Below are 16,255 nucleotides of genomic sequence, written 5' to 3'. Positions count from 1 at the left end.
TTAATAAATTAACATTTACTGGAACCTACCTTCTGTAACAGTCCGTCTTCTTTTCTCAGGCCATGCCTTATCCTGAACAGAAGCTGAAAAAATGTACCAATGTTTATTTTTGGTCAGAAAAAAAGACAGCTTCCAGAAAATTTCACGACTTTGCATGCCATCTCACCCAACACAGGATCATTTTCCTGATTCCTTCTTTTTCCTGTTGCACCGTCAATGCACATCCAGAGTTCTTCTAACAAGAGCTTTATTTTTCCTGTTAAAACAAACGCTTTTATAAATTGATGAAAACCTCAATTGCTCAGATAGCTAAGAATTTATGCTTCTTTACTTTTACTCAGAACACAGACCTGCCTGCAACAAAATACAAGCCACCCACAACAAAAATTAGGACAAGGAACATAGAGGCATTTTAGCTTTAGTGAAAGAGAAATGCTAGATGCAATTGAGGGAAAGGATCCTGTACCATAGCCACACAGCAGACTGAAGGAACAGTTGCAGAATGCTTTAGTGAGAGTGGCAAAAAAGTCATAGCAGCCAACTGAGTAAAATGTAAAAGATTATTTGAATGTAGCATTAGCAAAATTCAACAGCTTTCTAAAACAACTCAGGTGACATAAACAAATGGGGGAGGAAGTGTTTTAGGAAGAAAGTATTTCTATCGCATTCTTTCTTTATGCACACTCAGTAGTAACTCATCTTAGCCTTACCATGGAATAACAACATATTAAATGTATCTGAATTAATTATCAGGACACATAGTAGACATTGTTTTAAGTGCTAACAGCACCATTGCTAGGTGATGCCAAACAACTGAGTTCCAGAACCAGAAAGGCAAGTGGAGAGGGAGAAACAAACCAAGAACTCAACAAAATACACAAGCCAAAACTATAATCAGATCCAGCAATCAGGAACTGAGACTATTGGTTTTGTGCCGATTCCACAAGTCAAACGCCACACCAAACTGCTACTATTTTATAAAAAGACATATTAAAAAACTCTCAGCACATACTCTCAGCACACGAGAGGAATATCGGCCAAATTCTGCATGACAACTATAAAAACTAACAATTTCTCATTATTAATAAAGCCTTGCTGCTATTTGAAGCTCAGATCTTAATTTTCCCATTTTGCCATTAGGTAAAAAATAAAGGAGAAAATTTGGCACCAATTTTGTACAATTCAGAAGGCAGTAAAAGTGTGCAAAGATACACAAGAACTGATAAGGTCTACCATTTTCAGAAAAAAATAATTTTGGCAACAAATTTTAAATACAAATATTTCAAAACAAGAAATAGAACAGGGAAGTTCTTCTTTTACCTGAAAATTGCCTTCATAATTTCTAAACAATTCAAAAGCAAAATCAGTATTGTAATAGACTGCAAAAGTGCAAAAAAAAAAATTGCCTAAAGTTTGGCCTCAGTACTTCAGAAGACGTTTAGAAGGAGTTTGCTCCATTACATGGCTAGATTAAGATAATTTGTAGCAGATATTTTAGATCATTAGGAAAAAAAAAAAGTCAATAAGAAACAACTATACATCCTGGATTTCCACTTGATTTACAGAGACTCACAACAGAAATTGTAGCAGATGACACTCCTCTCGTGTCTCTTACTTTGCATGCTTCCTTCATGATTTCAATAAGCTTCAATGACAATGCAATTGTTTGTATTTTTCTCAGTGTTTGCATTCTGTTTTATAACTGCGTATCAACTGACTTCACACATGCATGGGGTAAACTAGTCATCATAATGAATCAAGTAATTTCCTTACCGTAAAACTGAAAATAGTAATCTATCAAATTAGTCCTTTATCAGTGTAACATATTTTTATCTGCTCTTACAGCAAATAAACTCATAATGGCTGGTTTCACCGTTCCGCACAGATGACGGTCTTGCAAAAAATCTTACCTTTGTCTATATCTGTTGCAAGATCTTCACTTGAACTCTGGGTCTCTGCATGCTTAACTGTTGAAAAGAGGAAAAGGGGGAAAGGAACTGTTCAAATGGAACAATAACACAGATATATCTGAAGGCAATTGAAGGTGAACACTCACCTTTTCTGCACTTCTCTTTAAGTACACCGTCAAGTTTTCCCTGTTGAAATTAAATATTAATTTTTCATGCCATATGTAGTTTGCAAAGCACCTACTCTTAATTAGCATGAAATACAAATCAACATTTCACAAGTCACGCTTCAGTTATAAAATCTATCTCTTCAGGTGAAATGCTATGTTTAGTTAGTCAATATCCCCAACAAATGTAATTTTACTTCAGTATCTCTATTAGCTTCCTTTTTTCCCCCCAGAAATACTAAAACAGGCTTCATCCAAAAGACCTTACTTGTGCCTTCTTTAGCTCCTTTTCAAGTCTCTTCTTTTCAGTTTTCAGTTGTCTGAAATCCTGTGTATGTTTTGTTGCAACCTCTTCAAGAAAGAGAACCAAAATTCAAGTTAGCCACCAGTTTGCAAATCAAATTACTAGAAAAAGAAAATTGAAATACAGATCTATTGGAATTATATTTTGGCCTATTAAGACAACAATTCATACATACAAGTATGTCATCTTCCATTGCATAATTACTGCTCTGAACTACTGAAATACATTTATTACTTCTCTCACTTACATGCAAGGATGAAGAGTGAGTCATATTGTAATGACACTGTAGAAGAATATACATCAAGCAAAAAAGAAAATAAAATTAAGAACAAGGTGCAATGTTTTTTCATGTGATTATTCTTTTATTTATAAGTGGGTTCTGGTTCAAAGATTGAAACACCACAGCCAACTGCATTAGAAAGATGGAGATGGCACTCAAGACTAATAAACAGAGAAGACTACCTTATTTCTTAATGTCTGACTGACATCTGGGAAGAGTGCAGATGGGTGAGGATAAAGAGTACAGGTAAGTATGTATTGAATGTGAGGTTCCTACGGAAATTCTCAAGTGAGAACTATATTTTAGAGAATTCCTGAAAGATCAGCTTGGTGACTTATACAGACAGCAGAAAAAATGCAGATGGAATTTGCCTGCTGATCAGATCAGTTCAGAGAAGAGAGTGCATTAAAGAGTTAACTCAGATGGAAGCTGACAAAAACAATCACGTGAAAATTTCAGACTGACAAATATGGGGTCTGGGATATTTCATGAACACAGAAAAGAACAAAACAGATAAAATAGTCACTCAGATTGGAGCGAATGGAAACTATCTCATGGTATTTTGTTCTAGCTCTCCCAGAATTTGAGGGTTTGGGAGCAAGAAGATATAAAAGCCTTGCTGCCATGTGATGCAATTTCAATACACTCATCAAAATAAATGTTCTATACGGTAGGATTTGGAGGACTTCTAACACTAAGATACAAGTAACTCAGTTTGTTGTACTTTAAACTGTGGTAAGCACAGCCATAAGTTTGCCATGAATGAAAATATATGCCTTGCCAACTAACAGTACAGCAAGCATCAGAACGCTTTATGGATATCCACCCTCTACTAACAAAACAAGAAAAACATAGGGCCACAAGACAAGTACTTTATATCTACTTAAAGCCAAAACAAACAAACCAACCAACCAACCAAAAACCAATCACCAGAAAATTTTAAAATCAGAAAAAAAGTGTCAGATTCACTATCTATTTAAATATGATTATAAACATGAATAGAAGAATCCTGCGAAAATTATTAGAATGCTCAAACATGTGCTATGAAAACAAGCTCGTTGAACTAGACTTAATTAGCTGAAGAGGGGAAAAAAAAAACAACAGAAAACTTAAGAAGGGATCCAAGAGCACCTTTCCTGTAATTACAAGGAAGTATCAGGAAGACATAATGAGACCATTCAGTGACACATGGTGGAAGGATGAGAGACATCAGACATAAGCTGAAATAAAAGAGCTTCCAACTGGCTAGAAGGAAAAATGTTTTCACTGTGAAGTCAGTCCAGTTGTCTGGACAGACTAGGCGAACCTCCTTTGAGGTTTTCATGACCAGGAGTTCCCTTCCAACTTCATTTACACCACATGCCTGAGATACTCAACAGAAAATATTTTGAAGGGCTGATGTAACTCAGAGACTAAGCACTACACACAGTACTGCCCTGCCTCATTCCTTGGGCCTCAGAGTTCAAAAGGTGCAATTACTTCTTTGGCTGAAAATGGTATCAAGAGATGCAGTAGGACAACAGCACAGTAATATGATGTAGGAAGTTACCTTCAAGTTTCTTCACTTTTATTTCCAGTTTTTTCCTCCTGTTAAAAAAGGAAGCATCAATACATCTTTTTTTTTTTACAGAATTATGCTGCATGAAAACCCAGAAAAAAATCTAGCTACTTTAGAGAAAACAAACTTCCTAGACCCAGAATTTGTGAGACCAACACATCCCTGAAGTTGAAAACTTAAATTAGTGGCATGTTTAGGGGAAGAGGGAGGGGGGGAAGAGGGAGGGGGGGAAGAGGGAGGGGGGGAAGAGGGAGGGGGGGAAGAGGGAGGGGGGGAAGAGGGAGGGGGGGAAGAGGGAGGGGGGGAAGAGGGAGGGGGGGAAGAGGGAGGGGGGGAAGAGGGAGGGGGGGAAGAGGGAGGGGGGGAAGAGGGAGGGGGGGAAGAGGGAGGGGGGGAAGAGGGAGGGGGGGAAGAGGGAGGGGGGGAAGAGGGAGGGGGGGAAGAGGGAGGGGGGGAAGAGGGAGGGGGGGAAGAGGGAGGGGGGGAAGAGGGAGGGGGGGAAGAGGGAGGGGGGGAAGAGGGAGGGGGGGAAGAGGGAGGGGGGGAAGAGGGAGGGGGGGAAGAGGGAGGGGGGGAAGAGGGAGGGGGGGAAGAGGGAGGGGGGGAAGAGGGAGGGGGGGAAGAGGGAGGGGGGGAAGAGGGAGGGGGGGAAGAGGGAGGGGGGGAAGAGGGAGGGGGGAAAGAGGGAGGGGGGGAAGAGGGAGGGGGGAAGTGGGAGGGGGGGAAGAGGGCGGGGGGGAAGAGGGAGGGGGGGAAGAGGGAGGGGGGGAAGAGGGAGGGGGGGAAGAGGGAGGGGGGGAAGAGGGAGGGGGGGGAGAGGGAGGGGGGGAAGAGGGAGGGGGGGAAGAGGGAGGGGGGAAGAGGGAGGGGGGGAAGAGGGAGGGGGGGAAGAGGGAGGGGGGAAGAGGGAGGGGGGGAAGAGGGAGGGGGGGGATTGTCCTGTATAAAACAGCAGATAACAAAATTCAGTTTCTCTGCAGATTATCTTCTGACCAATGCATAGAAGTACTGCACGCAAGGACACTGGAAGCAATGACAAGCGACACAGGGGAACTACAAAGATCAAACTCACTCCAGTGCCTAGTAAAATTATGAAGATTATTTTGGGAGTTATTATAAAACACTTCAGAGACAATGCAGTGACTGGTCATAGCCAATGTGGGTTCATGAGAGGAAAAGACTATTTAACAGAATTTAATTTTACAGCCATCACAGCCTACAACTTCCTCAAGAGAGGCAGCGCACAGGGAGGTTCTGATCACCTTTCTCTGGTGACCAGTGATAGGACACAAGGAAATAGAACAAAGTTGCATCAGCTGAAGCTCAGGTGGGGCATTAGCAAAAGGTTTTTCACTGAGAGGGTGGAATTCCCTGGAACTGGCTCTCTTCTTCACTGTGGACATATGCATTTGCTTCAAGTTGCCACGCTTGTTATAAGCTCAAAATTGGGGAATTGATAGGCCTGTAAATATTCAAAACACAACTACTCAAGGTCCTCGGCAACCTAACTTTGACATTGTCTCTGAATGGCGGATTTGACAAAGGACTTGAGAGATCATTTTTGACAAATTATTTTACACTAACTGTAGACTTACATTCATTTTGTGACAAATTCAGTAGAATTCTGATTCTGAAGAAACTCAGCTTTCAAATTTCTGAACTCAGGTGACCTACTGTTTAAAATGGCCTCAATATCAAAGCTATAGCATTACAGGATGCTTGAAGCTGGAAGGGACCTCTGGAGCGCATCTTGTTCAACCCACCCTGCCCACACAGGGCCACCTAGAGCTCTCTGCCCATAACCGTGTCTGGCTTCTGAATATCTCCAACGACAGAGCGGCCACAGCCTCCCAGGGCAACCTGTGCTGGTACGGTCATCCTCACAGTAAGGAGTGCTTCCTGCTGATTAGGGGGAATCTCCTGTGTTTCAGTTTGTGCCCACTGTCTCTTGTGCTTTCACTGGGCACCATGGAAAAGAGCCTGGATCTAATCTACTTTGCACCCTCCCTCTAGATATTTATACACTTTGATAATATCAGTCCTGACTCTTCTCTTCCCCACACTAAACAGTTCCAGCTCTCTCAGACTCTCCTCATCGGAGAGATGCTCAAATCACTTATTTTCACAGCTCTTCGTTGGATTCACTACACGTCTCTCTTGTATTGGGAAGCCCAGAATTGGACATAGTACTCCAGGTGTTGCCTCACCAGTGTTGAGCAGAAGGGAAGGAGCACCTCCCTCAGGCCGCTCGCAACAACTTTGCCTAATGCAAATACTGGTAGCCTTTTTTTGTCACAAGGGTACATCACTGTTCAGCTTGGTGTCCAGCAGGAGCCCTGGGACCTTCTCCAGCAAGCTGCTTTCCAGCTGGGTGGCCCCCACCACGTACTGGTGGGTGGGGTTGTTCCTCACCAGATGCAGGACTTTGCACTTCTTGCTGCTCTTCCCTAAGGTTTCTGTCAGCCCACTTCTCCAGCCTGTCCAAGGTTGTGCTGGACAGCAGCATGCTCCCCTGGCCTATCAGCCACTCCTCCCAGCTTTGTATCACTGGCAAATGTGCTGAGGGTATGCTCTACCCCATCATGGAGATCACTAACAGAGATGTCAAACAGGACTGGATCCAGTACACGGCCATCCTTCTCTCCTCCCAGCGTACACTGATAGCTACTGGCCTTCGACTAGACTTTGCGCCGGTCATGACCCCTAGGGCCTGACCATTCAGCCAGTTTTCAATCCAGCTCCGCTCATCTAGCTCCTGCAGCAACAGTCTGAGGGCCTATGAGGCTCTTAAGGAAGATGGCATCAAAAAGTCTTACTGAAGGCCAGGTAGACAGTAGCCACTGCTCCCTCAATTATCAGGCACATCAGTTCATCATAGTAGCTTATCAAGACAAGTAAAACATGTCTTCTCCTTGGTGACACAACATTGACTACTCCCGAGAAGTTTCTTGAAAATGTGTTCCAAGATGAGCTGCTCCACCACCTTCCCAGGGATGAATGTGAGGCTGACCAGACTGTTTTCCTGGTTCCTCCTTTTTGAAGATAGGAGTGACAGATTAAGTGATATATCTATACTGGCAGCGTATTACCAGCATATAAGACTTGTGAGTTCCCTCTTAAGATGCAGTTAGCAGTGGGGTATCTGCTCTTCAATAAGACAACATACTAAAGATTGCTTTAAGCTTATAAGACTTAAAGTACCTATATGTGAAATAAGTGCAGTCTGGCAGAAGAAATAACAGCAAGGGATGACAGCGCTAGTCTGCTTGTACAATCTTTTCAACAGTGGCTTTCTGCTGTTCTTGTGAGTACTTTTTCACAAGACATGTAAAGATACTAGTATATCTCATTAGAGGGATGCTTCAGTCCACTGATCCTCTCCATGGCCCCTTGCTGGATTCTCTCCAGTACATCTATATATCTTTTTTACATTGCTGGACACAGTACTTACTCCAAGTATGGCCTCACCAGTGCTAATCAGAGGGTAACGATCACCTCCCTCAACCTGCTGGTAATACCAAAATAGCTTAGGAACACTGAAGTTAAAGATGATAGCCTGTTTACAAGCAAGGAAGGAGTTACCACTGGAGTCTCATTGGGATCTGTGGTGGAACGCATCAGAAATAAAAGCTGACTCAAAAAAAGCAGAAGGATCTTAGAATTCCAAGTGACCAGAGAGCACTCATTGTGTTGATGAATGCAAAGTGATGCACATGCAGAAAAATAATCACCACAACAAACTCATAACACCCAGCTAGATACTAGTTAGTTCTCTTCTGAGAGCTTAAATCCCTTTCCATACAATATTGAGAAGTTACAGTCCCCCAATACAAGTGATTTAGGGATTAGGAGTATAACAGTGTTAAAAAGCAATTAGATAAGTTCATTAGAGAGTCCTTAAAGAGCTGTAAGACATAACACACACATACAATACAGGCAAAGCAGCCTTTGATTGACTGGTTACTAGAAGAACAAACTTTGGAAACTATCAAGGCACAGCTTCACAATACTCCATACTACGCCAGCAAAAGTGGCTTCTGCATTTTGGTGCCAAATCCCTCCTGCCCATTTCCAAACACAATGTACAGTTCAGAGCCTGTTGAGCTGTTTCTTTAAAAACAATCATTTTAAGGATTCACTTTTAATGCAGATCACTTGGGCAATATCACTTATACATTGTCCTCAGAGACTTATCAGCACAACAGAAACAGACAACGATAACAAAGTTTACTAAGAACCACTTAAAACTGGAGAAACTACAGCTTCTTCTTCAATCTCATTCTGTTTTCTTCAAAACCTTCACTAAACAACCCCCAAAAGCCACTTCAAGACTGGATAATAATTAAACTAATACTACCTTCCACAGTGTTTGCTATAAAATTTAAGACCATTCTTTTATGAACTCCCGGTTCAAAGAACCCATAAGCATAAAAATGTTAAAAAATGGAAAGCGTAACTAGGTAAGGTACAAGATCAAGTTCTGGAAGAGGCAAGAGTGGGAAAGAAAGGTTGTGGAAAAAAAAAAGCATCACTCACACAGCATCACTGTTTAGTATTTCTTCTTTAATTTTAACATATTCCAGTTGACTCTCCTGATAAATCTTGAGAGAACTCTGTGGAGAAGGAAACAGTTAAAATACATCCTTACTGAGGGCAAAAAAAAAAAAATCAGATGGCAGACACTACCTATTCTGAAAAAAAAACCAACAAACAGTGCATAGCCAGAAGAGTTTATTTTATAAGAAAACAAGCAGGTTGAAAAGTCAGGTTATTCTTCTTTAAAAGCAAAAATTATAATAAACACCTACCTACCCACCCACCCACCGACCCATCTACCTACCCACTCACCTACCTATCTTTTGATTATGTGCCTCCAACACGTATCTGGATAGGAACTCAAAGCTGAAGTCAAGAACACAACTATTATACACCATATATATAATCCTACTTTTTCTGAAAATACGCCATCAGGACACCAGCTTGTATCAGAGATAATAAATAATGCCCCGTTGTGACACATGGCGTACATACAGACGCAAATGGCATATATATTTATAGTTAAAGTATTGCACACTCATCTTTTAAAGAAGTGAATTAGCTTAAGTAACATTTCTTAGCCAGCTTGGGGTGAAATAATATGTGACTGTACTTAACTAGGAAGATAAAAGGCAGGGAATCAGATAAAAAAAAGTAGAAAAGTGGCTGGAACTGCCTGGTATTTACAAGACCTTGAAGCAGAGCCCAAGAAGCATGAGTAGCCAGGAAAGGTGGCTTTGTAGTTGTTATGGGAATAGGGCATGGTGTCAAAACTGCTTTTAGCACGGGACAAAAACCAAGCTGGCACTCAGCTGCTCACACACTGGCCACGCGAGGGGCAGGTGTTGTTGCTAACTCTTTTCCAGTTCCGAGAGGAAGATAAAAGGAACTGGCCTCAACGGGTAGGTGTGGAGAAGGACTACACACACACCTTCTACCAGAGGAGGCCCTGAAGGTGCAGTACCTAGCAACTCTGATCATCCAAGCACCATGCTTCATCATCTCCTCCTGCTTGGTGAGATGACACCACTTTATAGGTTGGTAAGCTGATAAGTTTATGTAGCTAGGTGTAATAGGTTATTTGAACAATAAAATGTATTTCAATTAACCTTGATTTAGTGGTCTGGTCTTTGCGCATTGGTATCTACAGACAAAGCTAATACACAGCTACTAAGCCTCACTGAGAGAAGAGGATTTAAAAAAGCAGTCCTAACATAGAAGAAAATCCAGGTACAGTGACAAAACAGATGTTTATATCCTACCTTGTACCAGCATGGAAAAAAACAAAAAAGAGGGCAGGGCAGTTTCAGCAGAAATAATAGTTAACAACTAGAAAATACATACATTTAGGCAATTTGAACACACAAAAGCTTTTCTTCTGTAGACTAAATCTCAGCTAAGGAATGGAAGAGAAACTAGCAATGAACACAAGCAACTAATAACATAAAAGCATATGCTAAAAATGGTAAAAGAAGCAAAATCCTACTCTGCATAGACACTTTGCATTTTAGTACTACAAGTTATAGAGTTCAGTAATCTAATAAGATCAGAAAGAGCAAACCAAAGGAATTGGAACATATCTACTTCCTTCCCAAATAAGGAAATAAACTCCAAATAATCTGATAAAAAGTCACAGGAACAACAAAAGCCTGAGCTTTCTGCCTAGCTGAAGCTTCCTGCCATTTAGCTAATTTCACCTAAAAACAGTTGCCTGTCCCAGTGAGCTGGAAATAACTGGGGTCATTAAAACCTGCTTCAATTAAGATGAGCATTAAATATAAGCACTTCCTTCAACAGAGAAAGTTTCAGTTATTTAAACCTTAAAAGCACACCTTTTTCGCTTCCAACTCTGCTTTCAAGGAACTCAGCTCTTCCTGGCACTTTTCCAGAAGCAGGATTTTCTGTAGCATCTGCTCCACTTGGCAACGAAGAGCAGAGATCTCTCTGAAATGGGAACTGTGATTAAAGAAAATGTTGCCAAAAACCATGTCTTTTTTTCAAACTTAATGTACCAATTCCTTAGGAAGATGTCTGAGAATTTTGCTTTCTCCTGTAGAAAAATGCTGTGAGACACCCAAAAGCATTTGTAAAGCCCGACTATGCTTCTTATCTTGCCTTAAACACTTTGTCTGAAGGCTGGCCATTTGTGTGTCTGTTTTGTGGCCCAGCAAGGAATAGTGGAGGCAGTGCAGTAGCAGAGCTCCCCAAGGACAGAGCTTGGGATATCACCTGAGGGCCTTGTTTGTGGCACTCGGTTCAATGGAGGGGAGGTGCAAGAGTGAGCACTGCTCTCCTTTGCCTGGCCGAGCTCAGGGTCCCAAGCTGGCTGATGCAGGGGGAGTGATGCAGTGCCCAGCGCTGCCCCCACCCCTTCTTCCACCTGCCGGAATGCCCGGGCCGGACCCTCGCGGCAAGACCGCCTTAACATGTGCTGATGGGGTGGGACAGGCCTTATAAAAGAACTCGCAAGGAACCACACAGCTCTGCTCTCACTCTCATGCTCTCTTGCATGCTGTCTCTCAACCGTCACTTCAATTGGACAGCCTGGACCATGGGGCCCGGAAGAAGCTGCTGCTGTGACCACGTGTTCCTGAGGAACTTCCACTGCCCACCGATGTGGTGATTTCTTTCCTCCTCTTTCTCTCTCTGTCTCACTCCCGTTACCTTACGGCATGCATGTCAGATCGGATCTGAGTGACCTGGGCTGCGTTCAGGGATCAGATTGTGATCTGAACAGGTTGAGATTAATTTCCTTAACTTTGGGAAGTCGCATCCCCCTGTCTCAGCTGTGCACACAAGTATTTTGGTCTGTTTATGTTTGCCAGAGCCAGAATAAATATTGCTTTTGATTTTCACCCTGGGAGTGACCTTGTTGGCCTCCAGATCACCACACAGATAAACGACCCCCCACCCAGCCACTTGGGCCTGGACCCAAGTGTGTGCCTCGTGGGTCTGGGGCGTGACAGCATTTAAGAGTCATTTTTCCATCCAACATTCTACATCCAAAGAAAATGTAAGATCTGATTTAAAAAACATTAGACTAACCCTAAATCTAGATGCAAGCAGATGGCATATGCCACACAGGAATACTGCTCCACTGAGTACACTGAAATGCCAGGAATAAGTGTCTCTAAATAAGTAGTGCTGAGAAATAAGAGCACGGTCCAACTGTGGACTTTCTTTACAGGCAGGATAGAGTCATTAAAGACTACACGCTGCCTTTTCCTCTACAACCAAGTGGAGTAAGCAAAGGCACACAGCCACAACTCTTAAGACAAAATGCTTCATACAACTAGTATCACCCCAAATACGCTTACATTTAACCACCATCAAAAGACAAGCTCTGCATCTCCACTGGGTCACTTTAGAGTCTTATGTAACACAAGGTCAGGAAAGAATTTCACACGGGCATTTTAGAAGGACAGATTTCTCTCCTCATCAAGGGTATCCTTGCTAACTATGGCCTAGGAAGCATGGTAAAGAAAGGATATTAAAAGCTCAGCCTAGACCCAGGTCTGTTGCTGTTACAACATTAGATTCCTAAAGCTTTCCAAGAAAACAGGAACACAGCATCTTTACTAAAGTTTGATTTAGACTTACCGTTCAGCAAAATGAAGCTGTAATCTCTTGTTAAGGTAGAAATTAAAGACAGTTTATCATACATCCGTAAGTATATTTCAATCCAACTGCCACTTGCAAAGAAACAATCAATAAACACTATCACTCAAAAAAACACAGGACTCGCAGAACAGTGTTTAATTGAAACATTTCAGTACATTTGAAGTGAATAAAGCAGATCTGCTTCTGTTGCAGGAAAAAACTCAAGTCATTCTCAGCAATGCAGATTTCAATATATTAAGCCATAAATTAGACACAACCAAATGTTAAGTGTACAGTTTTAATTCCAAAGCCCTCTTTTTCTTTACAAAGCCTATCCTGCCTGTTCTTTACTAGAGGCATCATTTCTTTACCTAAACCTTCAATAAAAAGCCTCAAGCCGGTTTAAGAAAACAAGTAAAGGATATCAGTGCATTTCTGTTGATATTCTGTCAGCAAACGACTGCAAGAGGAGAAAAAAAGACATTACTCATGTTCTCACCTGATTTTGACAACCATGTCTTAGGATACCTTTCCTTCTGCTTTACAGAAAAATACAGAAAGTTTAAGATTGGTTTGCATTCTGATAGTAGAGAATATAATCCTTTTGTTCCACTAAGCTATTCAAACCTCAAATTTGCAAAACCTCATGCCGCTTTAAAATAGAAAAAAAAACCCAAAACAACAAAAACCCAACTGGAAATTAAACAAATTTCTAGCCATTAACTATTTGCAGCTTTAAAAAAAATAAACAAAACAAAAACCCAGCCCAAAACCTTATCTAAGTAAATAACATAATATACATATAATTAAAAAAAAAACTACATGTAATCACATCCTAGTTCCCAACCTTAAAAGGATGTTTTCCTAGGAAAGAACACATAAATGTTAAGAAGAAGCAAAAGACCCTAAAAGACTTGAATCTTTATACTATTCTCCTAACAGGCATAAGAGAGTAACATGTTGATGTACAGTGGGACAGCACCAAGGAAAGCTATTCTCTCCTTTCCTCAACTGTTATGATTTTTAACAACGAAGAGAAGAAAGGATAATAATGAGAAATACCCAGCAGTTGCTCCAGTACAGAGGCCTGCATTACTTTCTCTTTCAATATCTAAGAGTAATCAATTAAGGTGAAAAAGAAAGGGGCTGAACTGTGAGTAGTTAAAGAGGAGGTAATTCCCACAAGCAATGCATGCATTGGTAGAAAGCAGAGTGACACAAAGTTTGGAGGTAAGAAAAGGAATCTATGAACAGAGAGAAGTCCCAGTTAAGACACTGAGGACTCTCTTAAATACTTGTTTGGAAATCAAGATGGTTTCCAAAACTGAAATTTAGACCCGCTAAAGCCAGATCAACATGCATCTGGAAAAGGGTACATGAGAAATTAAACATTACAATTAGGAGACATAGCAAAGACACTAGGCCACAGTATGCGCATCTTGATACATTATTCCATACAGTGATGGTTATTGAGAAGTAGAAGCAATCACAGAAAAGAAAGTAATGAGAAAGCATCTTAGAACTTTACTGTGCTGACTGATGTTTGGTCTCACTTTTCATGTTTTACACCTTCTGTTAAAAAGGTTCACATACACCTCTGCTCAATTTTTAGTTCTCATACTACATTCTTGACAACACATAAAATGAAATAAATATTTTCAAAGAGCTGCTTCTGCTAGTATTCATAATATATAAGTTACTACAGCTACAACAAATAGCCCTGTTCTACTACCTCTACACACTGAGGTTTTAGGTCATAAATTAAAAAAGTCTTACAGTCTAGATTTAGGATCTGTTTATGAAGAAGTTGCTTTCATTTTGAGGAGAACTTAACATTAACAAATATCTACATTTCACAAAACAATCCTACTGTATTGCTTTTAAAACTTAAGAGCAATAAAAACCAAACCAAGAAAACCACATGTGCAATTATACTTACTCTCCATCAATCATTTTTTGCTTCAGTGCAATTAATGCAGCTACGTATTCATTTATATTCTGTAAGGAAAAGTCTGAAGTTAGGAAAGAAGCTTTACCCACAAAAAACAGTACCAAAGGCTGTAAAAATAGCTCCTAAACTGATTGCTAATCTTCTACACAACACAATGTCTTCTATTTTTCAGTTTTTCTAGCAAACAAGTTACCAGTTCACCAAAAATATATTCATACAAATACATATAAAGAAGGTAGCTCCAAAATAAAGTATACATACTTACATGAGGTTTTACTAAAAAAGGTCTTTAAACTCTGCTCTTAGAGTAGATTATGTACTACAAATCCCCATAACTTATTCTTTTTGGTAGAGTTTTACCAATAAACAACATCTAGCTCATCTCCAGATCCTCAATCCATTCTCAACCCCAGGGTATTTGAAGACCTCCTCCAACCTGTGAACTTTCAGCACAGCCTTTCCCTCACTTAAGGGGGAAATAAACATTGCCAAAAGCATTACACTCTTCAACAACGTGATCCTTACAACAAGATGAAGCGTGGCCATCAGGCTGAGGGAGGCGATTCTCCCCCTCTACTTCACTCTCATGAGACCCCACATGGAGTACTGTGTGCAGTTACGTAATCCCCAGCATAAGATGGATATGCAGCTGTTGGAACAGGTCCAAAGGAGGGCTATAAAAGTGATCAGAGTGCTGGAGCACCTCCCATATGAAAACAGACAGAGAGGTGGGGTTGTTCAGCCAGGAGAAGAGAAGGCTCGGAAGAGATTTTATAGTGACCTTCCAGTACCTGAAAGGGGCCTACAAGAAAGCTGGGGAGGAACTTTTTACAAGGGCATGAAGTCACAGAATGAGGGGAAATGCCTTTAACTTGGAGAGGAAAAAGTTTAGATTAGACACTAGGAAGAAATTCTAGGGTGGTGAGGCACTAGCACAGGCTGCCCTGGGCAGTCGTGAATACCCCATCCCTAGAGGTGTTCAAGACCAGGCTGGATGTTGGCTTGGGCAGCGTAGTCCAGTGGGAGATCCCTTTACACAGCAAGGGGGTTGGAACTGGATAGGCTTTAAGGCCTATTCCCACCCAAACCACTCTATGATTCTCCTGCAGCGAAGCAAACTCGGAAGGACACGCCTACAAATCCACGAGCGGATCCCACCAGGCCCGCCGCGCAAGAACGAGACGCTGTTCCGCGTCTCGCCCGGCTAAAGCTCGCCGCTGCCATCTACCACATCCGCGACCCAAGCCCCCACCGCGCCGGTGCAGCACCCCGCGCTCCCCCACCTCGCGTCGCTAAGCGCGAACCCCACCCTGGCTGTCCGGCGCCGCAGGGCCGGCGCCCGCTCGCACCTGCTGGAGGGCGCCGCAGTTAGCGCAGACCACGGCGGCTGCGGTCCCGGCCGGCGGCGGCATCTCTCCGGGCATCATGCTGCCTTGCGTCCGGCAGCGCCCGAAGAGCCGCGCGCCCGCCGCGCGGGAGAAACGCGTCACGCTCCACCGCCTCACAAGGCTTCTCGAGGCGTCCCCGCTGCTGCCTGACTGTCTGGCGGCAGCGGTAGACGGCGCTCTCCGCGGGGGCCGGGGGTTGAAGCGCCTGGAGAACGCAGTCTCGGCTCGCGCAACTGGCGCGGCTTTCTACAAGTACCATTAACTCCTCTCTCGCACGGGCACTGCCGCGGACGGCCTTGACGCAGCGCTTCCTCTTGAGGCGCAAGGGGCTGGGCAAGGCCGCCGCTGGGACCCGGAAGTAAAGGGGCGGGGCCGCTTCCGAGGCCGAAGCACGGGGGCGGGGCCCTCACGCCTGCCTCCCCGCCCTCCCCCACGAGGCGGGGCTGAGGCCGAGGCGGCAGGCTAAGACCATGCCGCGGGGAAGGGGTGTGGCGCGGGGTGTGCAGCTGTCCTTGACACGCAGGAGCATCGCAGCTTCGCGTGCTCAGGCTGCATCTTGTGGGA

General features: G+C 42.8%; 1 protein-coding gene across 7 annotated transcripts in view; it reads right to left on the bottom strand.

Moving 5' to 3' along the window:
• The window catches only part of ICE1 (interactor of little elongation complex ELL subunit 1), a 36,792-nt gene extending 20,761 nt beyond the window's left edge, over positions 1-16,031 (bottom strand). For 5 of the 7 annotated variants that reach the window (XM_054060734.1, XM_054060730.1, XM_054060735.1 and 2 more), the window contains exons 1-12: positions 15,653-16,031; positions 14,292-14,350; positions 12,778-12,812; positions 12,353-12,371; positions 10,585-10,708; positions 8,753-8,829; positions 4,208-4,245; positions 2,343-2,425; positions 2,057-2,096; positions 1,911-1,967; positions 167-256; positions 30-83 (exon numbers count right to left, since the gene is read on the bottom strand). In XM_054060734.1, coding sequence (XP_053916709.1) covers positions 30-83; positions 167-256; positions 1,911-1,967; positions 2,057-2,096; positions 2,343-2,425; positions 4,208-4,245; positions 8,753-8,829; positions 10,585-10,708; positions 12,353-12,371; positions 12,778-12,812; positions 14,292-14,350; positions 15,653-15,730 — 754 coding nt within the window. In that variant the 5' untranslated portion in view covers positions 15,731-16,031. The remainder of the gene's footprint in view (positions 1-29; positions 84-166; positions 257-1,910; positions 1,968-2,056; positions 2,097-2,342; positions 2,426-4,207; positions 4,246-8,752; positions 8,830-10,584; positions 10,709-12,352; positions 12,372-12,777; positions 12,813-14,291; positions 14,351-15,652) is intronic. The other 2 variants (XM_054060732.1, XM_054060736.1) reach the window with 2 other exon arrangements.
• Positions 16,032-16,255: the final 224 nt, after the last annotated feature.

The sequence above is a fragment of the Cuculus canorus genome, chromosome 2, assembly GCF_017976375.1.
Source record: "Cuculus canorus isolate bCucCan1 chromosome 2, bCucCan1.pri, whole genome shotgun sequence".
NCBI classification, from domain to species: Eukaryota; Metazoa; Chordata; class Aves; order Cuculiformes; family Cuculidae; genus Cuculus; species Cuculus canorus.
The sequence above is the reverse complement of the archived record's forward strand: the minus strand, read 5'-3'. Positions and strand labels throughout refer to the sequence as shown.